This window comes from Helianthus annuus, chromosome 7 (assembly GCF_002127325.2).
Source record: "Helianthus annuus cultivar XRQ/B chromosome 7, HanXRQr2.0-SUNRISE, whole genome shotgun sequence".
NCBI classification, from domain to species: Eukaryota; Viridiplantae; Streptophyta; class Magnoliopsida; order Asterales; family Asteraceae; genus Helianthus; species Helianthus annuus.
Genome location: NC_035439.2, coordinates 81,738,093 through 81,756,606, shown reverse-complemented (window position 1 = coordinate 81,756,606; position 18,514 = coordinate 81,738,093). Strand labels below are relative to the sequence as shown.

Sequence of the window (18,514 nt, the reverse complement as noted above, 5' to 3'; positions counted from 1 at the left end):
ACTTAGGGATGAAAAGATACCCGAGCCTGTGGGTATACCTAAAACCTGACATATATGGGACGGGTATACCCGATACCTAACGGGTATTGGATCGGCTATGAGATTAGTTTTACAAATTTTCGTCGGTATGGGTCGGATATGGGATTAGGTGATACCCTACCTGATTACTCGAAACCACATACCCGTTACCCGAACTATATACCCGGATTTTTTAATTTATATTTTTCATTATCTTTCGTCTATTCGTGATTTATTTTAGAATATTCATATGTGAAAAAATGAAATTTCTTTTAGTATATGTATTTGACGGTAGTATTTATATTTTGTATGTTGTGAAGTATATACATATAAGTGTATAAATATTGTGAAGTTATCATATATTATTAATATATGATAAAACTTATATGTATGTAATGTTCAATTTTTATTAATAATAGTAAAGACATGCATTTGGAAATTCTAACGTAATGTGCATTTTTTATTTATAATAGTAAAGATATGCATTTGAAAATTACAACGTATATCTTTTAACAAACTAATGGGTATACCTTACACCCGCGGGTTTACCTAATACCCGACAAATACCCGACAGGTATTAGGTCAGGTATGAGACACGATTTTACAATCGAATATGAGTATAGGATTACCAATACCCGATTGCCAACTTAATAAAACCTCAAAACAAAAAAAGAAGACGTCTAACTTTTTAGAGTCCATCGATAATCCATTGGATGAGACATCACACTCACCAACGAAAAGGAAACTCTCGTCCTTAAATACTCGTGGTGCTCTGTTACCTAATGGGTCTCACGTCTTAAACATTTTATCTTTCATTTTCTATGTTCAAACACAGCCTAAAAATACGAAAAAGAAAAATCTAATGCCGTCGAAAATTCAAAGATAAGATTTTTCTAAGGTCTGAAGACCACTATAATTATATATTATTTCAATTAAACAAAAATGTCGTTGCTTGGTCAAGTTCAGCTTCTTTATATGGTTAATCCGCACTCTGCACCCACCATACATTCTCAAGTTTAATATCCATTTTGAAGCAAGAAACAAAGAAGGAACCATGACTCGGTGGTGGTCCTTTAGGTGGCGGATGGTGGTGGTTGCCATCGTGTTTGTGGTCTTTCTCACAAGTCCGGGGAGGTCACAGCCACAAACAAACTTGCTAAGGCAGACTTGCAGCCCAGTTAACGCCACAAACATCCCAAATTTCTTCAATAATCTTAATGATACTTTCAGAGACATCCGTAGACAATTATCCAACAATAACACTTACTTTGCAACCTCAGAACTTGCAAGAAATTCGGTGACGGTTTATGTAATGGCTCAGTGCAGGAAGTATATGTCGACAAGGGACTGCGTCAGTTGTTTTGACTTTGCAGCTAGTTCAATACGAAGCTGCGCCACTTTAAGCGGTGCCAGATCAGTACTTGATGGTTGTTTTCTAAGGTGAACACTCTTCCACTTTGTTTTAAGATTGCATGTATAGTTTGTTGGTATATAATCAGAATAGCACAAAGATAAACATCATCAATCATCATCAACATACTCAATATGTCCCACCAATAGCAAAGCTAAGGTAGGGTCTGAGGAGGGTGAGATGTAGACAGCCTTACCTCTACCCTGTAGGAATAGGGAGACTGCTTCCAATGAGACCCCCGGCTCGATTGTAGTTTTGCATCAAGCCTTGGACATAAGGCACATAACACTCAGCAATTGAGACAAATGCCGATTAGTGCATGTACCTACTTGTCTTTGAGCTATCAACGCCACCACCTGATGCATGATTAACTATCCCCCTCTTTTAACGTTATTTTCACGAAATTAGTAAAATAACGTTAAAATTATTGCAATTTCACTTTTGCCCCCCGAGCGCCCACACATATATACATTATATGAGCATACCGCAAATTAACGAGGCGTTAATAGTACAAAGATAAAAACAACAATAATAGATTGAAGGTAACTTTGTTTACTAGCAATCCGGCCAGTCGGCACAACTGAAAGTTACTTCGACTGATTGAAAGAAAAACATAAAAATAAAGCTAGGCCATTCCCTGCTTAAATAACAACGTAAACAACTGATAATTCCTAAAACCTTGGATGAATACTGTTGAAGCTAGGCGACTTGATCATACGCAACTACCTCCTTATTCCATGCAACGTCTCTTTTGACTTGAACCAATCGCTCATATCCGACCCACTAGCTACTTGACCCATGTTCTGAATTGTTCCAACATAGTTGTGCTATACAACTATTTATTGGCATATTGCATTCAAAGACTTTCCATGCCAGAAAAGTTTTCCTTGGAAAGTTTTTTTATTGAAACATGAAGTCAACAATTTAATTCCATTTTCAAATATATAACCATTGTTTTCATGAGCCGGACTAGCAGGCCCGGTTAAACTGGGAACCAGCTAGACCACCGTTCAAACTAACATGGCCAAACAGGGTTGTTGTGCTAAAACACTGGAAAATTTATCAGGAAGGGATGTTGTGAACTATCAGGTGTTGTTTGTTTTTTCAGAGGTAAAACGTCTGCAGTCTGCGGACCACATCTGCAGACATCTGTAGCAGAAGAGGTGGACCAAACCTCTCCAGTCTGCAAGATGAAGACCGTTTGTTTTTTAATTTCTGCAAGCTACTGAAATAACACCAAAATTCAGCAAAGTAAAATCACAATTCTGAAAATGAACACCAAAATTCTGAAAAAACTAACATCAAAAATCTAAAAGATAACACCACAATTCTGAAAAACTAACATCAAATGTGTAAAACTCATATGCTATATCATTTGTTATTTTGTTACTAACATCTGATACAAAATCAACCAACAAATGCACACATTTACCTTAATAACAACACGATGATTAACAGATACAAGTCCCTCTTTAATGCTGGATTTAACCCTAGCTCTACTAACGCCACTTATCTTATTAGTCCCAGGAGAGATCATGGAATACAACCATCATAAGAAGAACCATAAATTGCATGGGAGCAACAAGAGGGATGAACCCTTTATTCAGTTTATACATAATGAAACGACATGATGCTTCATGAATCATCACATCCCTTAACCCTAAAATGAAACGAAACGACGTAAATAGTTTATAACTTAAATTGTTAAAAACTAACCCTTTGACTCTTTACACTATTTACATAATTGACTCTAATCTTTGTATCAAATAATTAAACAATTAACACTAACAATCACCCTCTAATTGTTGGTCCAACTTTAAGCCTTCTTTTCTTGATTTTCTCTCTCTTAATTGTTAACGTGTATTAATTAGTGTCCATTCATTTATCCTTCATTCATTGTATCAGTTTATGTATCTGTGTATATATTTGTAATCCTCCTTCAGTTGAGGTATTCCAATCAACAATATTCACATGGTATAGAGCCAGTGATCTTCCTATCATTTTCTCTCCCAATCCCCCCTCCTCTTCGTCTTCTACCCTACTTCTTCTCTGGTTGTCATGGCGTCTCCTTCTGCCCCTGACATTGCTGCTCCCATGAGTTCTATTATGCACATGTTAGCCTTGAAACTCACTCCTACAAATTACCTGTATTGGAAGAACCAGATGCTTCCTGTTTTTAATGTGCAGAATCTGAGTTCTCATATCAATGGTTCCGATCCACCTGCTGCTGAGATTATTGAAGGTAATAAACGCACCCCGAACCCCTTGTATACTGCTTGGCAGATTGATGATCAAAAGGCTATTATGCTTCTTAACGCTTCCCTTACTGAAGAGGTTCTTGGGGAAGTCATCGGTCTTCCTACAGCGCAATCCATTTGGCTGGCTCTCGAACAAGCCTTTAGCAATACATCTGTTGAACGAATTCAGAACCTATGGGATCAGTTGCGTCTGATTTCGAAGGGTGCTTCGACTGTTGCTGACTTTGTTCGCCGGTTCAAGCACATCGTTGATCAACTTGCTGCCGCCGGTCAACCTGTTGATGACGCTGAGAAATCTCACTTGTTTCTTCGCGGTCTTGGCCCAGGTTTTGAGATGTTCTCTACTGCCACTCGAACCGTCAAGCCTCTGCCATTTCTTCGTGATGTCATAACTCAAGACGAGTCATATGAGCAGTTCCACTCTTAGATTCATGGCTCAAGTACCCCTCCGGTGGCTTTCAATTCTAATCGGGGCAGAGGTAATCGTGGAGGAGGTCGTGGCTATCGTGGATCTGCTTTGGGTGGTCGGGGCTGTGGTTCTCGCCGAACCCCGCCCTGTCAATTGTGCCGCCAAAACGGCCATTATGCGTCGGCGTGCCCTCGCTTGTCCTCTTTTACTGCCACTAATGCTTCTACTGATGCGGACATTGCCAAGGCATTTCATGCTACTTGCAATATTAACCCCTCGACACCTGACTGGTTTGTTGCAGACACCGGATCCACCGATCATATGGTTGATAATTCTCAGTCATTACACCATAGCTCTCCGTATGTTGGTGACTCTAAAGTAACATTCGGAAGTGGTAATTCTTTATCTATATCTCGTATTGGCCACAAAACCATTTCCCAGATATACGGTTGAATGACGTTTTAGTGGTACCTCGCCTTGTGCGAAATCTTTTATCAATTAGCAAACTAACCAGTGACAATAACTTGGATGTTTTGTTTTCCCAACCGTATTTTTACATACAGGATCGAGCAACGAAGCAGGTAATAGCACAAGGAAGATGTGAAAATGGGCTTTACGTTCTCCGATCGAAGCCCCAAGCATTTTTGGCATCTACAAATAAAGCTTCATTTGAGTTGTGGCACTCACGTTTGGGTCATGTGTCTCATGATACACTTTTGTTGCTAAATAAAAATGGTTGTTTAAGTCTTACCTCAGTTTTACCTAAGCCTGTCTTATGCAACTCTTGTGAATTATCAAAATCGCATCGCTTACCTTTTGTTATTAATGAACAACGTGCATCTAACCCTCTTGATTTGGTACATTGTGACTTATGGGTTATTCGCCAGTCACCTCGGTTGACAACAGTCGCTACTATGTTATTTTTGTTGATGATTATTCACGGTTCACCTGGTTTTACCCATTACAAGAAAAGTCTCAGTTTAAAGATGTTTTACTAATTTTCATGAAGTTTGTGCAAACACAATTCTCTCGTAAGATTAAAGTGTTTCAAAGTGATGGCGGCACCGAATTTTTAAATCATCGTGTCAAGCAAATTTTTGATGAGAATGGCACCTTTCATAGGGTCTCTTGCCCGTACACACCACAACAGAATGGGCGTGCCGAAAGAAAACATCGTCATATTGTTGAATCTGGCTTGGCCCTTTTATTCAATAGTCATGTACCGGCTATCTATTGGGTTTACGCCTTTAGCACATCTGTCTACATTATAAACCGTCTCCCTACTAGACTATTGGATAACAAATCTCCGTTTGAGGTATTATTTCATACCACACCCGCTTATGAAAACTTTCGGGTGTTTGGATGTTTGGTTTACCCATACCTACGTGACTACTCCATCCACAAGTTGTCCCCACGAAGTCTGCCGTGCATTTTCATGGGTTACTGTTCTCAGTACAAAGGATATCGCTGCCTCGATCCGGCTACGAATCGCACTTACATAACCCGGCATGCTCGGTTTGCTGAAGATATTTTTCCTTGTCAAGGAGACACCTCACCAGCCCCATTTGACAACATGTTATGGCATACTTACACAGATTCCACCTCTCCTTTGTCTCCTTCTGGTCCCCTTCATGCGACACCTTCCAAATCACCATCATTACCACCTACTGTTCCATGTTGTGATGCACCACTTCCCATTGCCTCATCACCTAATCCCCTAATTATACAACCTCCAATAATACCTGTTGCACCGGGTTCTCCACCACCCTCGCCGCTTGCCTCATCAACCTCGTCAACCAACTCTTCTGATGAGTCCTCTTCGGATGACACTGATGAGAACCCTATAACCACACCTCCACCGCCACCTCCACCTGCCCCCTCGTCTCATCCGATGATTACCTGAGCCAAGGCAGGTATCTTCAAACCCAAACACCGGGCAGACTTTGCATCCACTGCGCTTCACTTGGCTCTATTTGCAAATTCTGATCCAAAAGGTTTCAAGTCGGCCAGCAAACATCCTCACTGGGTCGATGCTATGCATCATGAATTATCGGCGCTCAATAACAATGATACTTGGACGCTTGTACCCCGACCGACAACTCAAAATGTCATTGGCTCCAAATGGTTGTTCCGCACGAAGTACCGTTCCGATGGTTCTATCGATCGGTATAAGGCTCGTCTTGTAGCCCAAGGGTTTTCACAGCTACCGGGCTTGGATTTCTCCCACACATTTAGCCCAGTAGTCAAAGCTGCCACTGTCCGGGTGGTTCTCACCTTAGCGGTCAATAACAACTGGTCATTGCACCAGTTAGTTAGATGTTAATAATGCGTTTTTACATGGCCGTCTCAGTGAACAGGTATTCATGGAACAGCCACCCGGGTTTGGCGATCCTCGATTCCCCGATCATGTATGTCTTTTACGTAAGGCTATTTATGGTCTTCGTCAGGCGCCGCGTGCTTGGTTTCAACGATTAAGCGATTTCCTTCTTCAAAACGGGTTTTTTGGTAGTAGAGCGGATCCCTCGCTCTTCATTTTTGATCATGATGGTTGTCGCCTATACCTCCTTGTGTATGTTGACGATCTAATTTTAACGGGAAATGATCAGAAGGCTATGACACGTTTTATTTCTACTCTACATCAACAGTTTGCAATAAAGGATCTTGGAACGCTTGGGTATTTCTTGGGTCTTGAAGCTTCTTACTCTACTAATGGCCTTTTCCTTTGTCAATCCAAGTATGCAACCGAGATTCTCCAACGTGCGGATATGCTTGATAGCAAACCGGTGTCCACTCCATTGGTTGTCAATGAGTCGCTAACGGCCGCGGGTATTCCTCACTCGGATCCCACTACATACCGCTCGCTTGTGGGGGCTCTCCAATACTTGACCATCACTCGACCGGACATCTCATATGCGGTTAATCAAGTCAGTCAATTCTTAAAGGCTCCGACTACCACCCATTTTCAGTGCGTTAAACGCATACTTCGCTATGTCAAGGGGACACTTTCCTATGGTCTTGTTTTCTCTCGGCTCTCCAATGTCTCGGTTCTTGGTTATTCTGACGCAGACTGGGCTAGTGTCACACCCTGGCTTTGCGGAAGCGTGGTTAATTTGGTGTGACTTCTTAATACCATAGCTTAATCATAACAAGCTATATGAATTAAAAATATGCAAGATCATCCATTAAAAATAAAATAGTAAAACATTGTCTTAACGGGTTAACACCCAACAACCATAACTTTGTCTAAACATTACAAATGCAAACTTAAAGTAAACATGGTTCAGGGACTGTGACTTGTCCAGGAAAGAGTCACAAGCCTCGAACCCTGGATGACCTCGGGCCTAATGCAGCGGAAAACAAGCCATACCGCGCCAGATCGTTAATTTCCTGAAATACATGTAAGTTGAAAAATCAACAATAATGTTGAGCGAGTTCATGCGAAAGTGAGTAAACAAACCTTTATCTTTATCAAAAACCTGGTATGTAGCAAATAAGGAAAAAGAGATCACCAATGGTTTGCAAGGCCATTGATATGTGTGAAGTGCAAGTAGGGATGACTCAAACCTAGCGGATTTATGCGTCGGGCACTAAGTCACCCCGAGGTCCGTTATGCTGGACCTGGGGCTGGGCTCGCTACACCCAGATAGATCTACCGCTCCTGTCCCTCGGTCCTACTACGAGGATTAATGGCCTCAAGTTGTGCCTACCCACTCACATGATCTGAGTAACAAACCTCCTTACGCTAACCATACCATGTATCAAGTATTCATAATCATAGTAACATGTATTTCACCCCCGCAGTTTATAAAACGGAAAACAGTTAAGAGAAAAGGGGGACATGAACTCACAGTGAGTGCGTCACAATACCAAGTAATCCAAATATCCAACTGCTGGCAACGACCTACATGTGCTAATTCTATTAGACGGATGGCCGTGCTTTAGCTTTATAGTTTATCATTTTCGGGAAACAGTTAGACAACCGTTCCGTGTATATACTTGGTAGTTAATTTCCTTCCCAAGGATGGGGGAATTAATGCATGTGCGTGTTTATAATATTAAGTCTCACTTAATATATTTTGTTTCTCATTCCAAAATATATTTATTTTCTCAAAAATAATATATTTTCTCTTCGTGTAATACTTTCCAAAATAATATGTTGACAACATACGCGTTTATGAATATTTCCGTATAAAGCGTAAGTTACGTTTTGGCGATTAAGTGGTAATAGTAATTACCATTGTAACTTATATGTTTGTCGTAAAGGTGTTGGTATTATTTTGGGTTCGACAAAGTTTGTAAATATTATTTTTACTCTAAAAATAATATTTATATATTTTCACAAAATAATCATAAACAATGTGATGAAAAATATATTTATCGAATAAATATTTATCACTTTTAGTTTTTGTGAAAATCCCACCTCCGAATATTTAATAAATAAAGTCATGGCGAAATATATTTTGAAAACATTTCAAAAATAATTCTAACACTTGTAAATAATTCTAAGTGTTAGATTTTTAGAAAATTTCGCCAGAGTTTCCCCTGTAACTGGAGGTGGCCACGCTTTCAAGCGTATCCTTTTCTTTTACAAAATCATTCCAACAATTCTTCAAATCAACCAAATCAATTTCCGATACTTCAAACTAGTTTTCAACACTTCAAACTTGTAGACTAGTATGTAAAATCACATTATTACATGAACTTGTAGTTTTTCTAAAACTATTGTGTAGATCTCGTTACATTTAGTGGATCTATGTATAAAATAGTTTAGTCTTGCAAAAACCCCGTTTTTGGAACAAATCACTCTTTACAACTTCCCGACAATTTTTATAAAAATTGTTATTTTGTCGGATCTTTCGTTTCACAAGTGTTCATACACTTGTAGTTTATAAAAATCACCTTTGTAAACATGTTATCCAACTTATACAAAAACATGATTTTCTCGACACTTGGTTCTACGAACGTACCACTTGTACATACGTAGATCGGCTCGTTTTAAATACTATTTTACATGTCAAAACACTTTTACACAAGTTCATGTTTCCCGTTTCGTGGAGTTTCACCTTTTAACCCTTGTACAAAAGAAACAAGTGTATGTCAAGATTCGGGACCTTAACAAATTCGGGTTAAACGATGATAAGAGCCACCACAACGTAGATCGGGCCTCAACAATCAACATATTCAAATACTACAACTTCTACACGCGTTATATGCTTTTAACCAACGATATTCGAGTTTTTTGTAGACTTTTTAGATTCAAAAGATGGGTTACCGACTTTTAACCGTTAAAAATCCTTTTAACCACTTTAGATACGTTCAAGAACAAGTTTTAAATGTTATACCTCTAGCTCGGGGCTAGGGAAGATCTTTGGCGAAAACGGCGTGGATAAAAGCAAATGAACGTGGTCCTTCAACTTCCGTTTGCTTCAAGCTTCCTCGTACGTGATCCCCGACACTTGTGTGCACTTGGAATGGCTAGATCAAAAACCGACAATGGAGGTGTGGGTGTGGCTAGTCTCGGCCGAGAGGGAGAGAGCAAGAGGGAGAGAGAGTTGGTGAAATGGTGTGTGTGTAATTATCTTAAGTGTGTGTGTGTATTTATAGAGAAAAGTAAGATCATCGTCCATCGGATTCATGCTCTAGATATCCACGAAACTAATAAAATAATAAAAAGCTTGTACCCTCTAGTTCCAAAGGGACCAAACCGGCCCTAAGGGGGGTGGGGTCACCCGGTTGGATCTTGATCGTTCGGTTAGAGTTTAGTTTGGTTAAGTCGGTTAACTTTAGGGATTAACCCCGTTAGTTGATTAATGCGTTATAAAGCGGGTGTTAGGGTAATCAGGGACCCTAACTGGCTCAGAAAAATACCAATAATATTTCTGGTAATATTTTTATGTTCCGGGTATAGTCCGGTTGTTCGGTTGGATAGTAATCCGTTAAAGTGCTTAAGTAATCCTTTAAGCGTTGTAAATAATATTTTTAGCGACACAATTTATTCTGCAAAGTGTCAGGAATATTTCCTCATGTTTTTGGCACTTTATTAATTAGCTAGAAGCTAGTATGTTGATAAAAATGCCGTGTTTTGTGTTTAGAGTACGTTTTAGGCACATCCAATCTCTATATCTTATTCCTAGAGACGCAATTATACAACCCTTGTATCCCTACACACACTACGGGTGTAGTAAAATATTTTTGGCTCATTCAGGCCTTTAGAGGCAGTGTCTGCCTGATGCTGGCTATATCAGCATGTCAAATAGGTTATCCGTTCAAATGCTACTGTGCTACTGTGCATCATGTTTGTCACTAAAGTTCAGTAAATAAGTAATGTAGTGACGGAAAAATCAAAGTATGATGCAGATATGTACAAGTATCAAAAATCAAGTAGCAGTTTATCATAAATCTCAGTTAAGCACAGTAATTAGGCAACAATTAATAGTTAATTAAGTCGTACGGATACCTGGTTTTGTGAGGGTTGTCACATTCTCCCCCCGTTAAATAAATTTCGTCCCGAAATTTTAAATTCTGCTTGTAGAAGCAGGGTTCTCAGAAAATAAGTGGGGGTATTTCTCTTTCATTCGGTCTTCACGCTCCCAGGTGAACTCAGGACCATGTCTAGCATTCCATGGAACTTTGACGAGCTTGACACTGCTCCGGCGGGTCTTGTTAACTTTCCAATCTGTGACCTCGACAGGTTCTTCAACGAAGTGGAGCGTGTCATCAATACGAATTTCGTCGGGAGGAATGGCAACATTAACTTGAGTTGGACTTTTCTTCAGATTGGATACGTGAAATGTATCGTGAACGTTATTCAGTTCGGCAGGTAGTTCCAACTTGTATGCTACGGTCCCAATTCTTTCCAAAACCTTGAAGGGACCAATGTAGCGTGGATTCAACTTCCCACGTTTCCCAAATCGTGCCACACCCTTCCAGGGTGATACCTTTAACAAAACCATATCCCCAACCTCAAACTCCTGAGGTTTCCTTTTCAGATCTGCGTAGGTCTTCTGACGGTCACGAGCCGCACTAATGCGATCTCGGATTTGCGCGATCTTATCTGTAGTTTCCTGAACTACATCGGGACCTACCAATTGTCTATCACCTGCGTCAGACCAACAGAGCGGCGACCTGCACTTGCGTCCATATAAAGCTTCGAATGGCGCGGCACCAATACTGGTGTGGTAGCTGTTGTTGTAGGAAAACTCAACCAGGGGTAAATGCTTATCCCAGCTACCGCCTAAATCCATCACACATGCTCTCAGCATGTCCTCCAACGTCTGAATCGTCCGCTCACTTTGGCCGTCGGTCTGCGGGTGAAAGGCAGTGCTCATATTCAGCTTTGAGCCAAAAGCTTCCTGGAAGGATTGCCATATCCTCGATACGCACCTCCCGTCTCTATCAGAAATAATCGAGAGAGGTACTCCATGGCGTGTAACAATCTATCTCATGTAGATTTCAGCCAATTTGCTTGTATGATCCTTCTCGCGGATAGGTAAGAAGTGTGCTGACTTCGTTAAGCGATCCACTATCACCCAGATAGTGTCATGGCCTCTTGGCGTCCTTGGCAACTTCGTAATAAAATCCATGGAGATTTCTTCCCACTTCCACTGGGGAATTTTTGGTTGCTGCAGAAGTCCCGAAGGCTTCTGGTATTCCGACTTAACTTTGGCGCAAGTTAGACATTTGCTCACGTAAATAGCAACATCGCCTTTCATCCTAGGCCACCAGTAATAATCTTTAAGATCCTGGTACATCTTATCCGCTCCAGGGTGGATAGAGTACCGCGACTTGTGAGCTTCATCAAAAATAATCTCTCTTAAACCACCAAACAGAGGGACCCAAATCCTTTTCCCAAAACATAATGTTCCTTCCCTGTTTGGCACCAATATCTTCTCCATCCCACGGAGATATTCTTCCTCAAGGTTTCCCTCCTTGAGAGCTTCCTTCTGTGCTGCACGAACACGCGCGGAAAGGTCGGTTTGAATTATCATTTCCATAGCCCTAACCCTTATGGGCTTGATTCTCTCTTTACGACTTAGGGCATTAGCGACCACATTCGCCTTCCCTGGATGATACTTGATCTCGCAGTCGTAATCGTTCAACAACTCGACCCATCGTCTTTGCCTCATGTTCAACTCCTTCTGGTTGAATATATGCTGGAGGCTCTTGTGATCTGTGAAGATTGTACACTTCGTACCGTAAAGGTAGTGTCTCCAGATCTTCAAAGCAAAAACCACTGCGCCTAGCTCCAGATCATGAGTGGTACAGTTCTTTTCGTGCACTTTCAGTTGGCGTGATGCGTAGGCGATAACCTTTTGACGTTGCATCAACACACAACCCAATCCTTGACGCGATGCGTCACAGTATACCACAAAATCGCCGGTACCTTCCGGCAGAGCTAAGATCGGCGCGTTGCAAAGCTTATCCTTCAATGTCTGAAACGCTTCATCCTGTTTGATTCCCCAATAAACTTCTTATCTTTCTGCGTGAGGAGTGTCAACGGTTGAGCGATCTTTGAAAAGTTCTCGATGAACCTTCGATAATAGCCAGCCAAACCCAAGAATTGCCGAATCTCGGTTGGCGTTTTTGGCGTTTCCCAATCTTTGATCGCCTCGATCTTGGTCGGGTCCACATGAATTCCATTTCCATTCACCACGTGCCCAAGGAATTGCACCTCACGTAGCCAAAACTCACACTTAGAGAACTTGGCGTACAATTGTTCCTTCTTTAGTAGCTCCAGAATGGCTCTAAGATGCTGCTCGTGCTCAGCCTTCGTCTTCGAATAAATCAGGATGTCATCGATGAATACGATCACGAACTTATCCAAGTACGGCTTACAAACTCGGTTCATCAAATCCATGAACACTGCAGGTGCGTTTGTCAAACCAAACGGCATAACCAGAAACTCGTAGTGTCCATATCGAGTTCTGAAGGCTATCTTCGGGATACTTTCCTCCTGTGTCCGTAACTGATGGTATCCAGATCGAAGATCGATCTTTGAATAGAAGCTTGAACCTTGAAGTTGTTCGAACAGATCATCGATTCTTGGCAGGGGATACCTATTCTTGACCGTCAGCTTGTTCAACTCTCTGTAGTCAATACACATCCGAAAACTACCGTCCTTCTTCTTCACAAATAAAACTGGAGCTCCCCAAGGCGAGAAGCTTGGTCGGATAAAACCCTTGTCTAACAACTCTTGAAGTTGTGTCGACAGTTCTTGCATCTCAGATGGAGCAAGTCTGTAGGGTGCCTTAGCCACAGGCGCAGCGCCTGGAACTAAGTCGATGCGAAACTCCACTTGCCTCTGAGGCGGCAAGCCAGGCAAGTCTTCTGGAAAGACTTCTGGGTAATCCCTCATGACAGGGATGTCTTCGATCTTCGGCTCAGCAGCCTTCTTATCCACAATGTGTGCTAGAAAAGCAACACATCCTTTCCTCAAACACTTCCTTGCCTTCAGGCAGCTAATCATCCTTAACGGCGTCTCACGCTTCTCCCCATGAACAACAATGGTCTCACCATCATCGGCCGGGATACGAATAATCTTCTCGTGACAAACTATCTCCGCTTTATTACTTGATAACCAATCCATCCCTACTACCACGTCGAAGCTTCCCAACTGGACTGGTAATAGATCGAGAGCAAACTCACGCTCTCCCAGCTCGATTACACAACCTCGAATCACCTCGTTAGCTTCTACTAACTTCCCATTCGCTAATTCGATCGAGTATGGAATATCTAACTTACTAGCGGCTAAACCAAGCATGTTTCTAAATTCTAACGATACGAAGCTATAATCGGCACCTGTATCAAACAAAACGGATGCATAGCGTTGGTTTACAGGGAACGTACCAGTGACAACATTGGGATCCTGGCGCGCTTCCCTGGCTTCCATGTTAAACACTCTTCCGCGTGCCTGGTTTAATTCTGGGCAATTCCTCTTGAAATGCCCTTGATCTCCACAATTGAAACATCCGGGCCTCTGCCCGTTTCCACCATTGTTTCCAGCTTGATGGTTTCCCTGGTTCCGATTCATGGCGCCCGCTTGGTTAGCATTATTAACACGGTTTCCATCACCTCCCTGATTTCCTTGTGGGCGATTCCCAGCACCACCACGGTTGTTCCTATTCCCATTTCCTCCTTGGCCTCCCCGGCCAGCATTAGCCCAACAGAAATCCTTCGTATGACCAGTCTTCCCACATGATTCACAAACTCTCAGGCTGCAACGACCAGAGTGATGTTTTTGGCATGAGTTGCATTTGGGATGTGCACCCATGTATCCCTTCCCTTTCTTTCTACCAGCTGAATCTCGAGCTGGCGCATTCGATTCTCCCTTCTTAACTACCATCCCGGTGCTCTGCTTGAAACTCGAAAACTTTCGCTTATTACCACCAGATGACTCCACATGAGTCTCTTTCTTCTTGGGCTCAACCCCATCAAACTTGTTCAACCGAATCGCCTCTTCGGTGAGAGCCACACTCAGATCGATGGCTTCGGTGATGGTTGCAGGTTTGGAAGAAGTCACCATGCTGATTATCTGAGGAGCCAATCCCCAGATGAAGCGTTCAATCCTCTTGAACTCCGGTGTAACCATGTAGGGTACCACGTGCGACAAATCGTGGAACCTCTGGACATACTCAGCTATCTTCGAACCTTCCATCTTTAGGTGCCAGAATTCGGTCTCTAACCTCTGAATTTCAGCGCGGGAACAGTACTTCTTGCACATAAGCTCTTTCAACTCTGTCCAGGTCAGTGCGTAAGCTGTGGCTTCGCCAAGGGTCTGGACCTGTAGATTCCACCAGGATAGGGCTCCATCCACAAATAGCCCTGAGATGTAAGTGACTTGCTGATCCACAGCGCACTTGCTCATGCGAAGTACGGACTCGGTCTTCTCTGCCCAGCGGACGAAAGCAACAGCACCACCTGTGCCGTCGAAGTTTATGGGCTTACAGTCCAGGAATTGTTTGTAGGTGCACCCATGAGGAGGATTTTGGTTGCCGTTGATGTTCGAGCTACTTCCGCTTGGTCCTCCTTGCGAGGCAGCATATTGAGCAATGGCGGCAGCAATAACTTGCTGTAGTTCTTCAGGAGTAGTGGGCATCGGCTGAGGTTGACGTCTCGGTGCCATCTTCTAAAGATGCGTACGTCGATTAGGCCATAATAAACATACGTATATTGTAATAGTAATAGCATATAACATCTCATGTTGTCAATATATCACACACAACATCCCATGTCCCAACATCCCATGTCACAAATATCATACCTACAACATCCCATGTCCCAACATCCCATGTTGCAAATATCATACATACAACATCCCATGTCCCAACATCCCATGTTGCAAATATCATACATACAACATCCCATGTCCCAACATCCCATGTTGCAGGTATCATACATACAACATCCCATGTCACAAAACATAAATAAGCAATCAAATGAATCAGATATGGTGAGAATACGGCGATTGTTATATATATCGAGACCATAATGTGGTAAGGGTATCAGTACGTCACTGTATCATACAATCACAAATCAAATAGGGGCTACATCACCCCTGTCAAAAACAATATCACATCAGTGTCACATACATCCAGTACATCAACAAATATCAACAAAAATCAGTATCGTCAGATGGTCTCCAAAAGGCTGTGCAGTCACAATCGCGGTCGTCTCACCATCGCCTACCACTATGGCACCAATGAGCCCTATGCGGATGGGGGTGGAGGAGGGGGAAAGTGAGCGTAAAGTAAGCGGCGTAAATGAAGCCAATCCTCCTCCATCGCCTGCTGAGTGCGAATAACAGATGCAATCTGCTGCTCCATAGTCGTAAGTCGGGCAGCAAAGTCAGGAGGTAATGATCGAAAAGGCTGAAAAGATGAAGATGTCTGACCAAAATATGGACCAAAAGATAGCTGAGCTCTCTCGAGCTCCTGGAGTCGCTGTGTATGGGAATCATGATGATGGACAAAGGACATCAAGACGTCCTCTATGGTATGTCCCATATGGAATGGATGATATGGATCAGTGGGTGGCATCGGTGAGGAAGATGACCAAAGCAGTGGCATGCTGGTGGGATCGAATGGTGCTACATGAACAGAAGATGGAACAGGTGTCATCTGAGGCATGAAGGGCATAGGCATCGGGATGTGCCCAAAGGGGTGGGCTGAAGAGCCCTCTCCAGGCCCTGCTGGAGGTACAAACGGTGGGATCTGAAATGAAAAATCAGTATGATGTGCCTCAGTGTGGTGTGGTGGAAGCGGTGGAACATCCTCGTCAGCCGGTATCCAACCGTGCTGAGCCTCCTCATCAGGTGGATCCATATGCTCTGCAAAAAGAGCGTGCCCAGGCTCAATGGGTACGGGATCAAAAGGAGCAATGACAGGATCAACATGATCAACATGGTGGTCAACAGGGACGTCAGCAATCAAAGGTGGGTCAACGAAAGGATCAACAGCATGATCAGCAGCTAACAAAGGGACATCATCAACAGGAAGATCGCCAACAGGCGGGTCAGCCAAAACGGGCTCAATAGGAACGTCAGCATGTACCAAGTCATGCTCATGTACAGGATCAAAAGCAGCTGCCTGCTCTGGGGCTACGGCAGGCTCCGGGTCGTCAAAAGCCATGTCAAAATCAAACTCTGGATCAAAGGGATCGATAGGATCGACGGGATCAACAGGGTCCTCCATATGATGGTCCATAGGAATATACTCAATATCGCGGTCAGGATCAAATCCTGGAGGAAAAACGGGATCGGAGTCCTCAATATCGTCGTGCTCAAATACAAGGCTCGGAATGGGGGCGGCAGAAGACGCCTGATCAGGGTCCGAGTCATGATCAAAATGCTGAATGCTCACCTCGTGAGACGGAGCAGAAGCCACAGACTCAAAAGAGTCTGGGACTGGTGAGTGGACGGGCGAGTCTCCAGCTGGGGCATCAGCAATCATCAAGAGACCGCCAGCGGGTAAAGGGGCTGCATCCGGAACCTCGTCCTCAAAAGGCTCGTCCTCGTAGAGATCAATGTCGCTGTCAGCCTCGGCGTCTGGTAATAGCTCGTGTGCGGGGTATGAAGCAAGGGGAATCGGAGCTGGAATCACAACAAGGGGAAGATACTCAGCAGGATCGCCATCAATAGGCTCATAGGCACCCTCAGGTAAGGCGAAGGGCAAGGAGTCATTAGTATGCTCATCAATGCCGTCGGGTAGAGCGAACGGCTGGAAGTCATCATCATCCGTGCTCGAGTAGTCTGAGGTATGCACCTCACGCTCCGATGACACAATGTCATCCGACACTATGGGTAGTGGTCCAGTGGTATCTGAGTCTCCGGTGCCACAAGTATGCACAAATAATCAGTAAATCAGGTAATCACATAAGTTACCAAATAATAGTCACATAATTCTCCTAGTCCCACTAGCCTCCCAGCCTCCCAGACTGTCCTTCCTAGTCCCACTAGCCAACTTTCCCAGCCTCCCAGACTGACTCCCTAGTCCCACTAGCAAATTCTCCCAGCCTCCCAGACTGACTCCCTAGTCCCACTAGCAAATTCTCCCAGCCTCCCAGACTGACTCCCTAGTCCCACTAGCAAATTCTCCCAGCCTCCCAGACTGACTCCCTAGTCCCACTAGCAAATTCTCCCAGCCTCCCAGACTGACTCCCTAGTCCCACTAGCCAACTACCTCGATCCATTAGATCGAGCCTCGGCCTCCCAGACCGAGCCTCCGTCTCCCAGACCGAGCCTCAGCCTCCCAGACTGAGCCTAAAAATAATAAATAAAATATGCTCAACATTTGTTTATAAAAACGTTTTGGATCTGGACTTAAGTGGTATGCAGTAAAAATGTTTTCGTGAGAGCCCTAGTGATCATAGTCTAGACTCGAGAAGGAATCCTAGTTCGCTATGATCAGAGCTCTGATACCAAGCTGTCACACCCTGGCTTTGCGGAAGCGTGGTTAATTTGGTGTGACTTCTTAATACCATAGCTTAATCATAACAAGCTATATGAATTAAAAATATGCAAGATCATCCATTAAAAATAAAATAGTAAAACATTGTCTTAACGGGTTAACACCCAACAACCATAACTTTGTCTAAACATTACAAATGCAAACTTAAAGTAAACATGGTTCAGGGACTGTGACTTGTCCAGGAAAGAGTCACAAGCCTCGAACCCTGGATGACCTCGGGCCTAATGCAGCGGAAAACAAGCCATACCGCGCCAGATCGTTAATTTCCTGAAATACATGTAAGTTGAAAAATCAACAATAATGTTGAGCGAGTTCATGCGAAAGTGAGTAAACAAACCTTTATCTTTATCAAAAACCTGGTATGTAGCAAATAAGGAAAAAGAGATCACCAATGGTTTGCAAGGCCATTGATATGTGTGAAGTGCAAGTAGGGATGACTCAAACCTAGCGGATT

At 43.0% G+C, this 18,514-nt stretch overlaps 1 protein-coding gene across 1 annotated transcript in view; it reads left to right on the top strand.

Moving 5' to 3' along the window:
- Positions 1-953: 953 nt before the first annotated feature.
- Positions 954-18,514, top strand: part of LOC110912956 (cysteine-rich receptor-like protein kinase 2) — a 43,581-nt gene continuing 26,020 nt past the window's right edge. Inside the window, exon 1 of the mRNA XM_022157797.2 lies at positions 954-1,458. Within this exon, the coding sequence (XP_022013489.1) occupies positions 1,073-1,458 (386 nt within the window). The 5' untranslated portion in view covers positions 954-1,072. The remainder of the gene's footprint in view (positions 1,459-18,514) is intronic.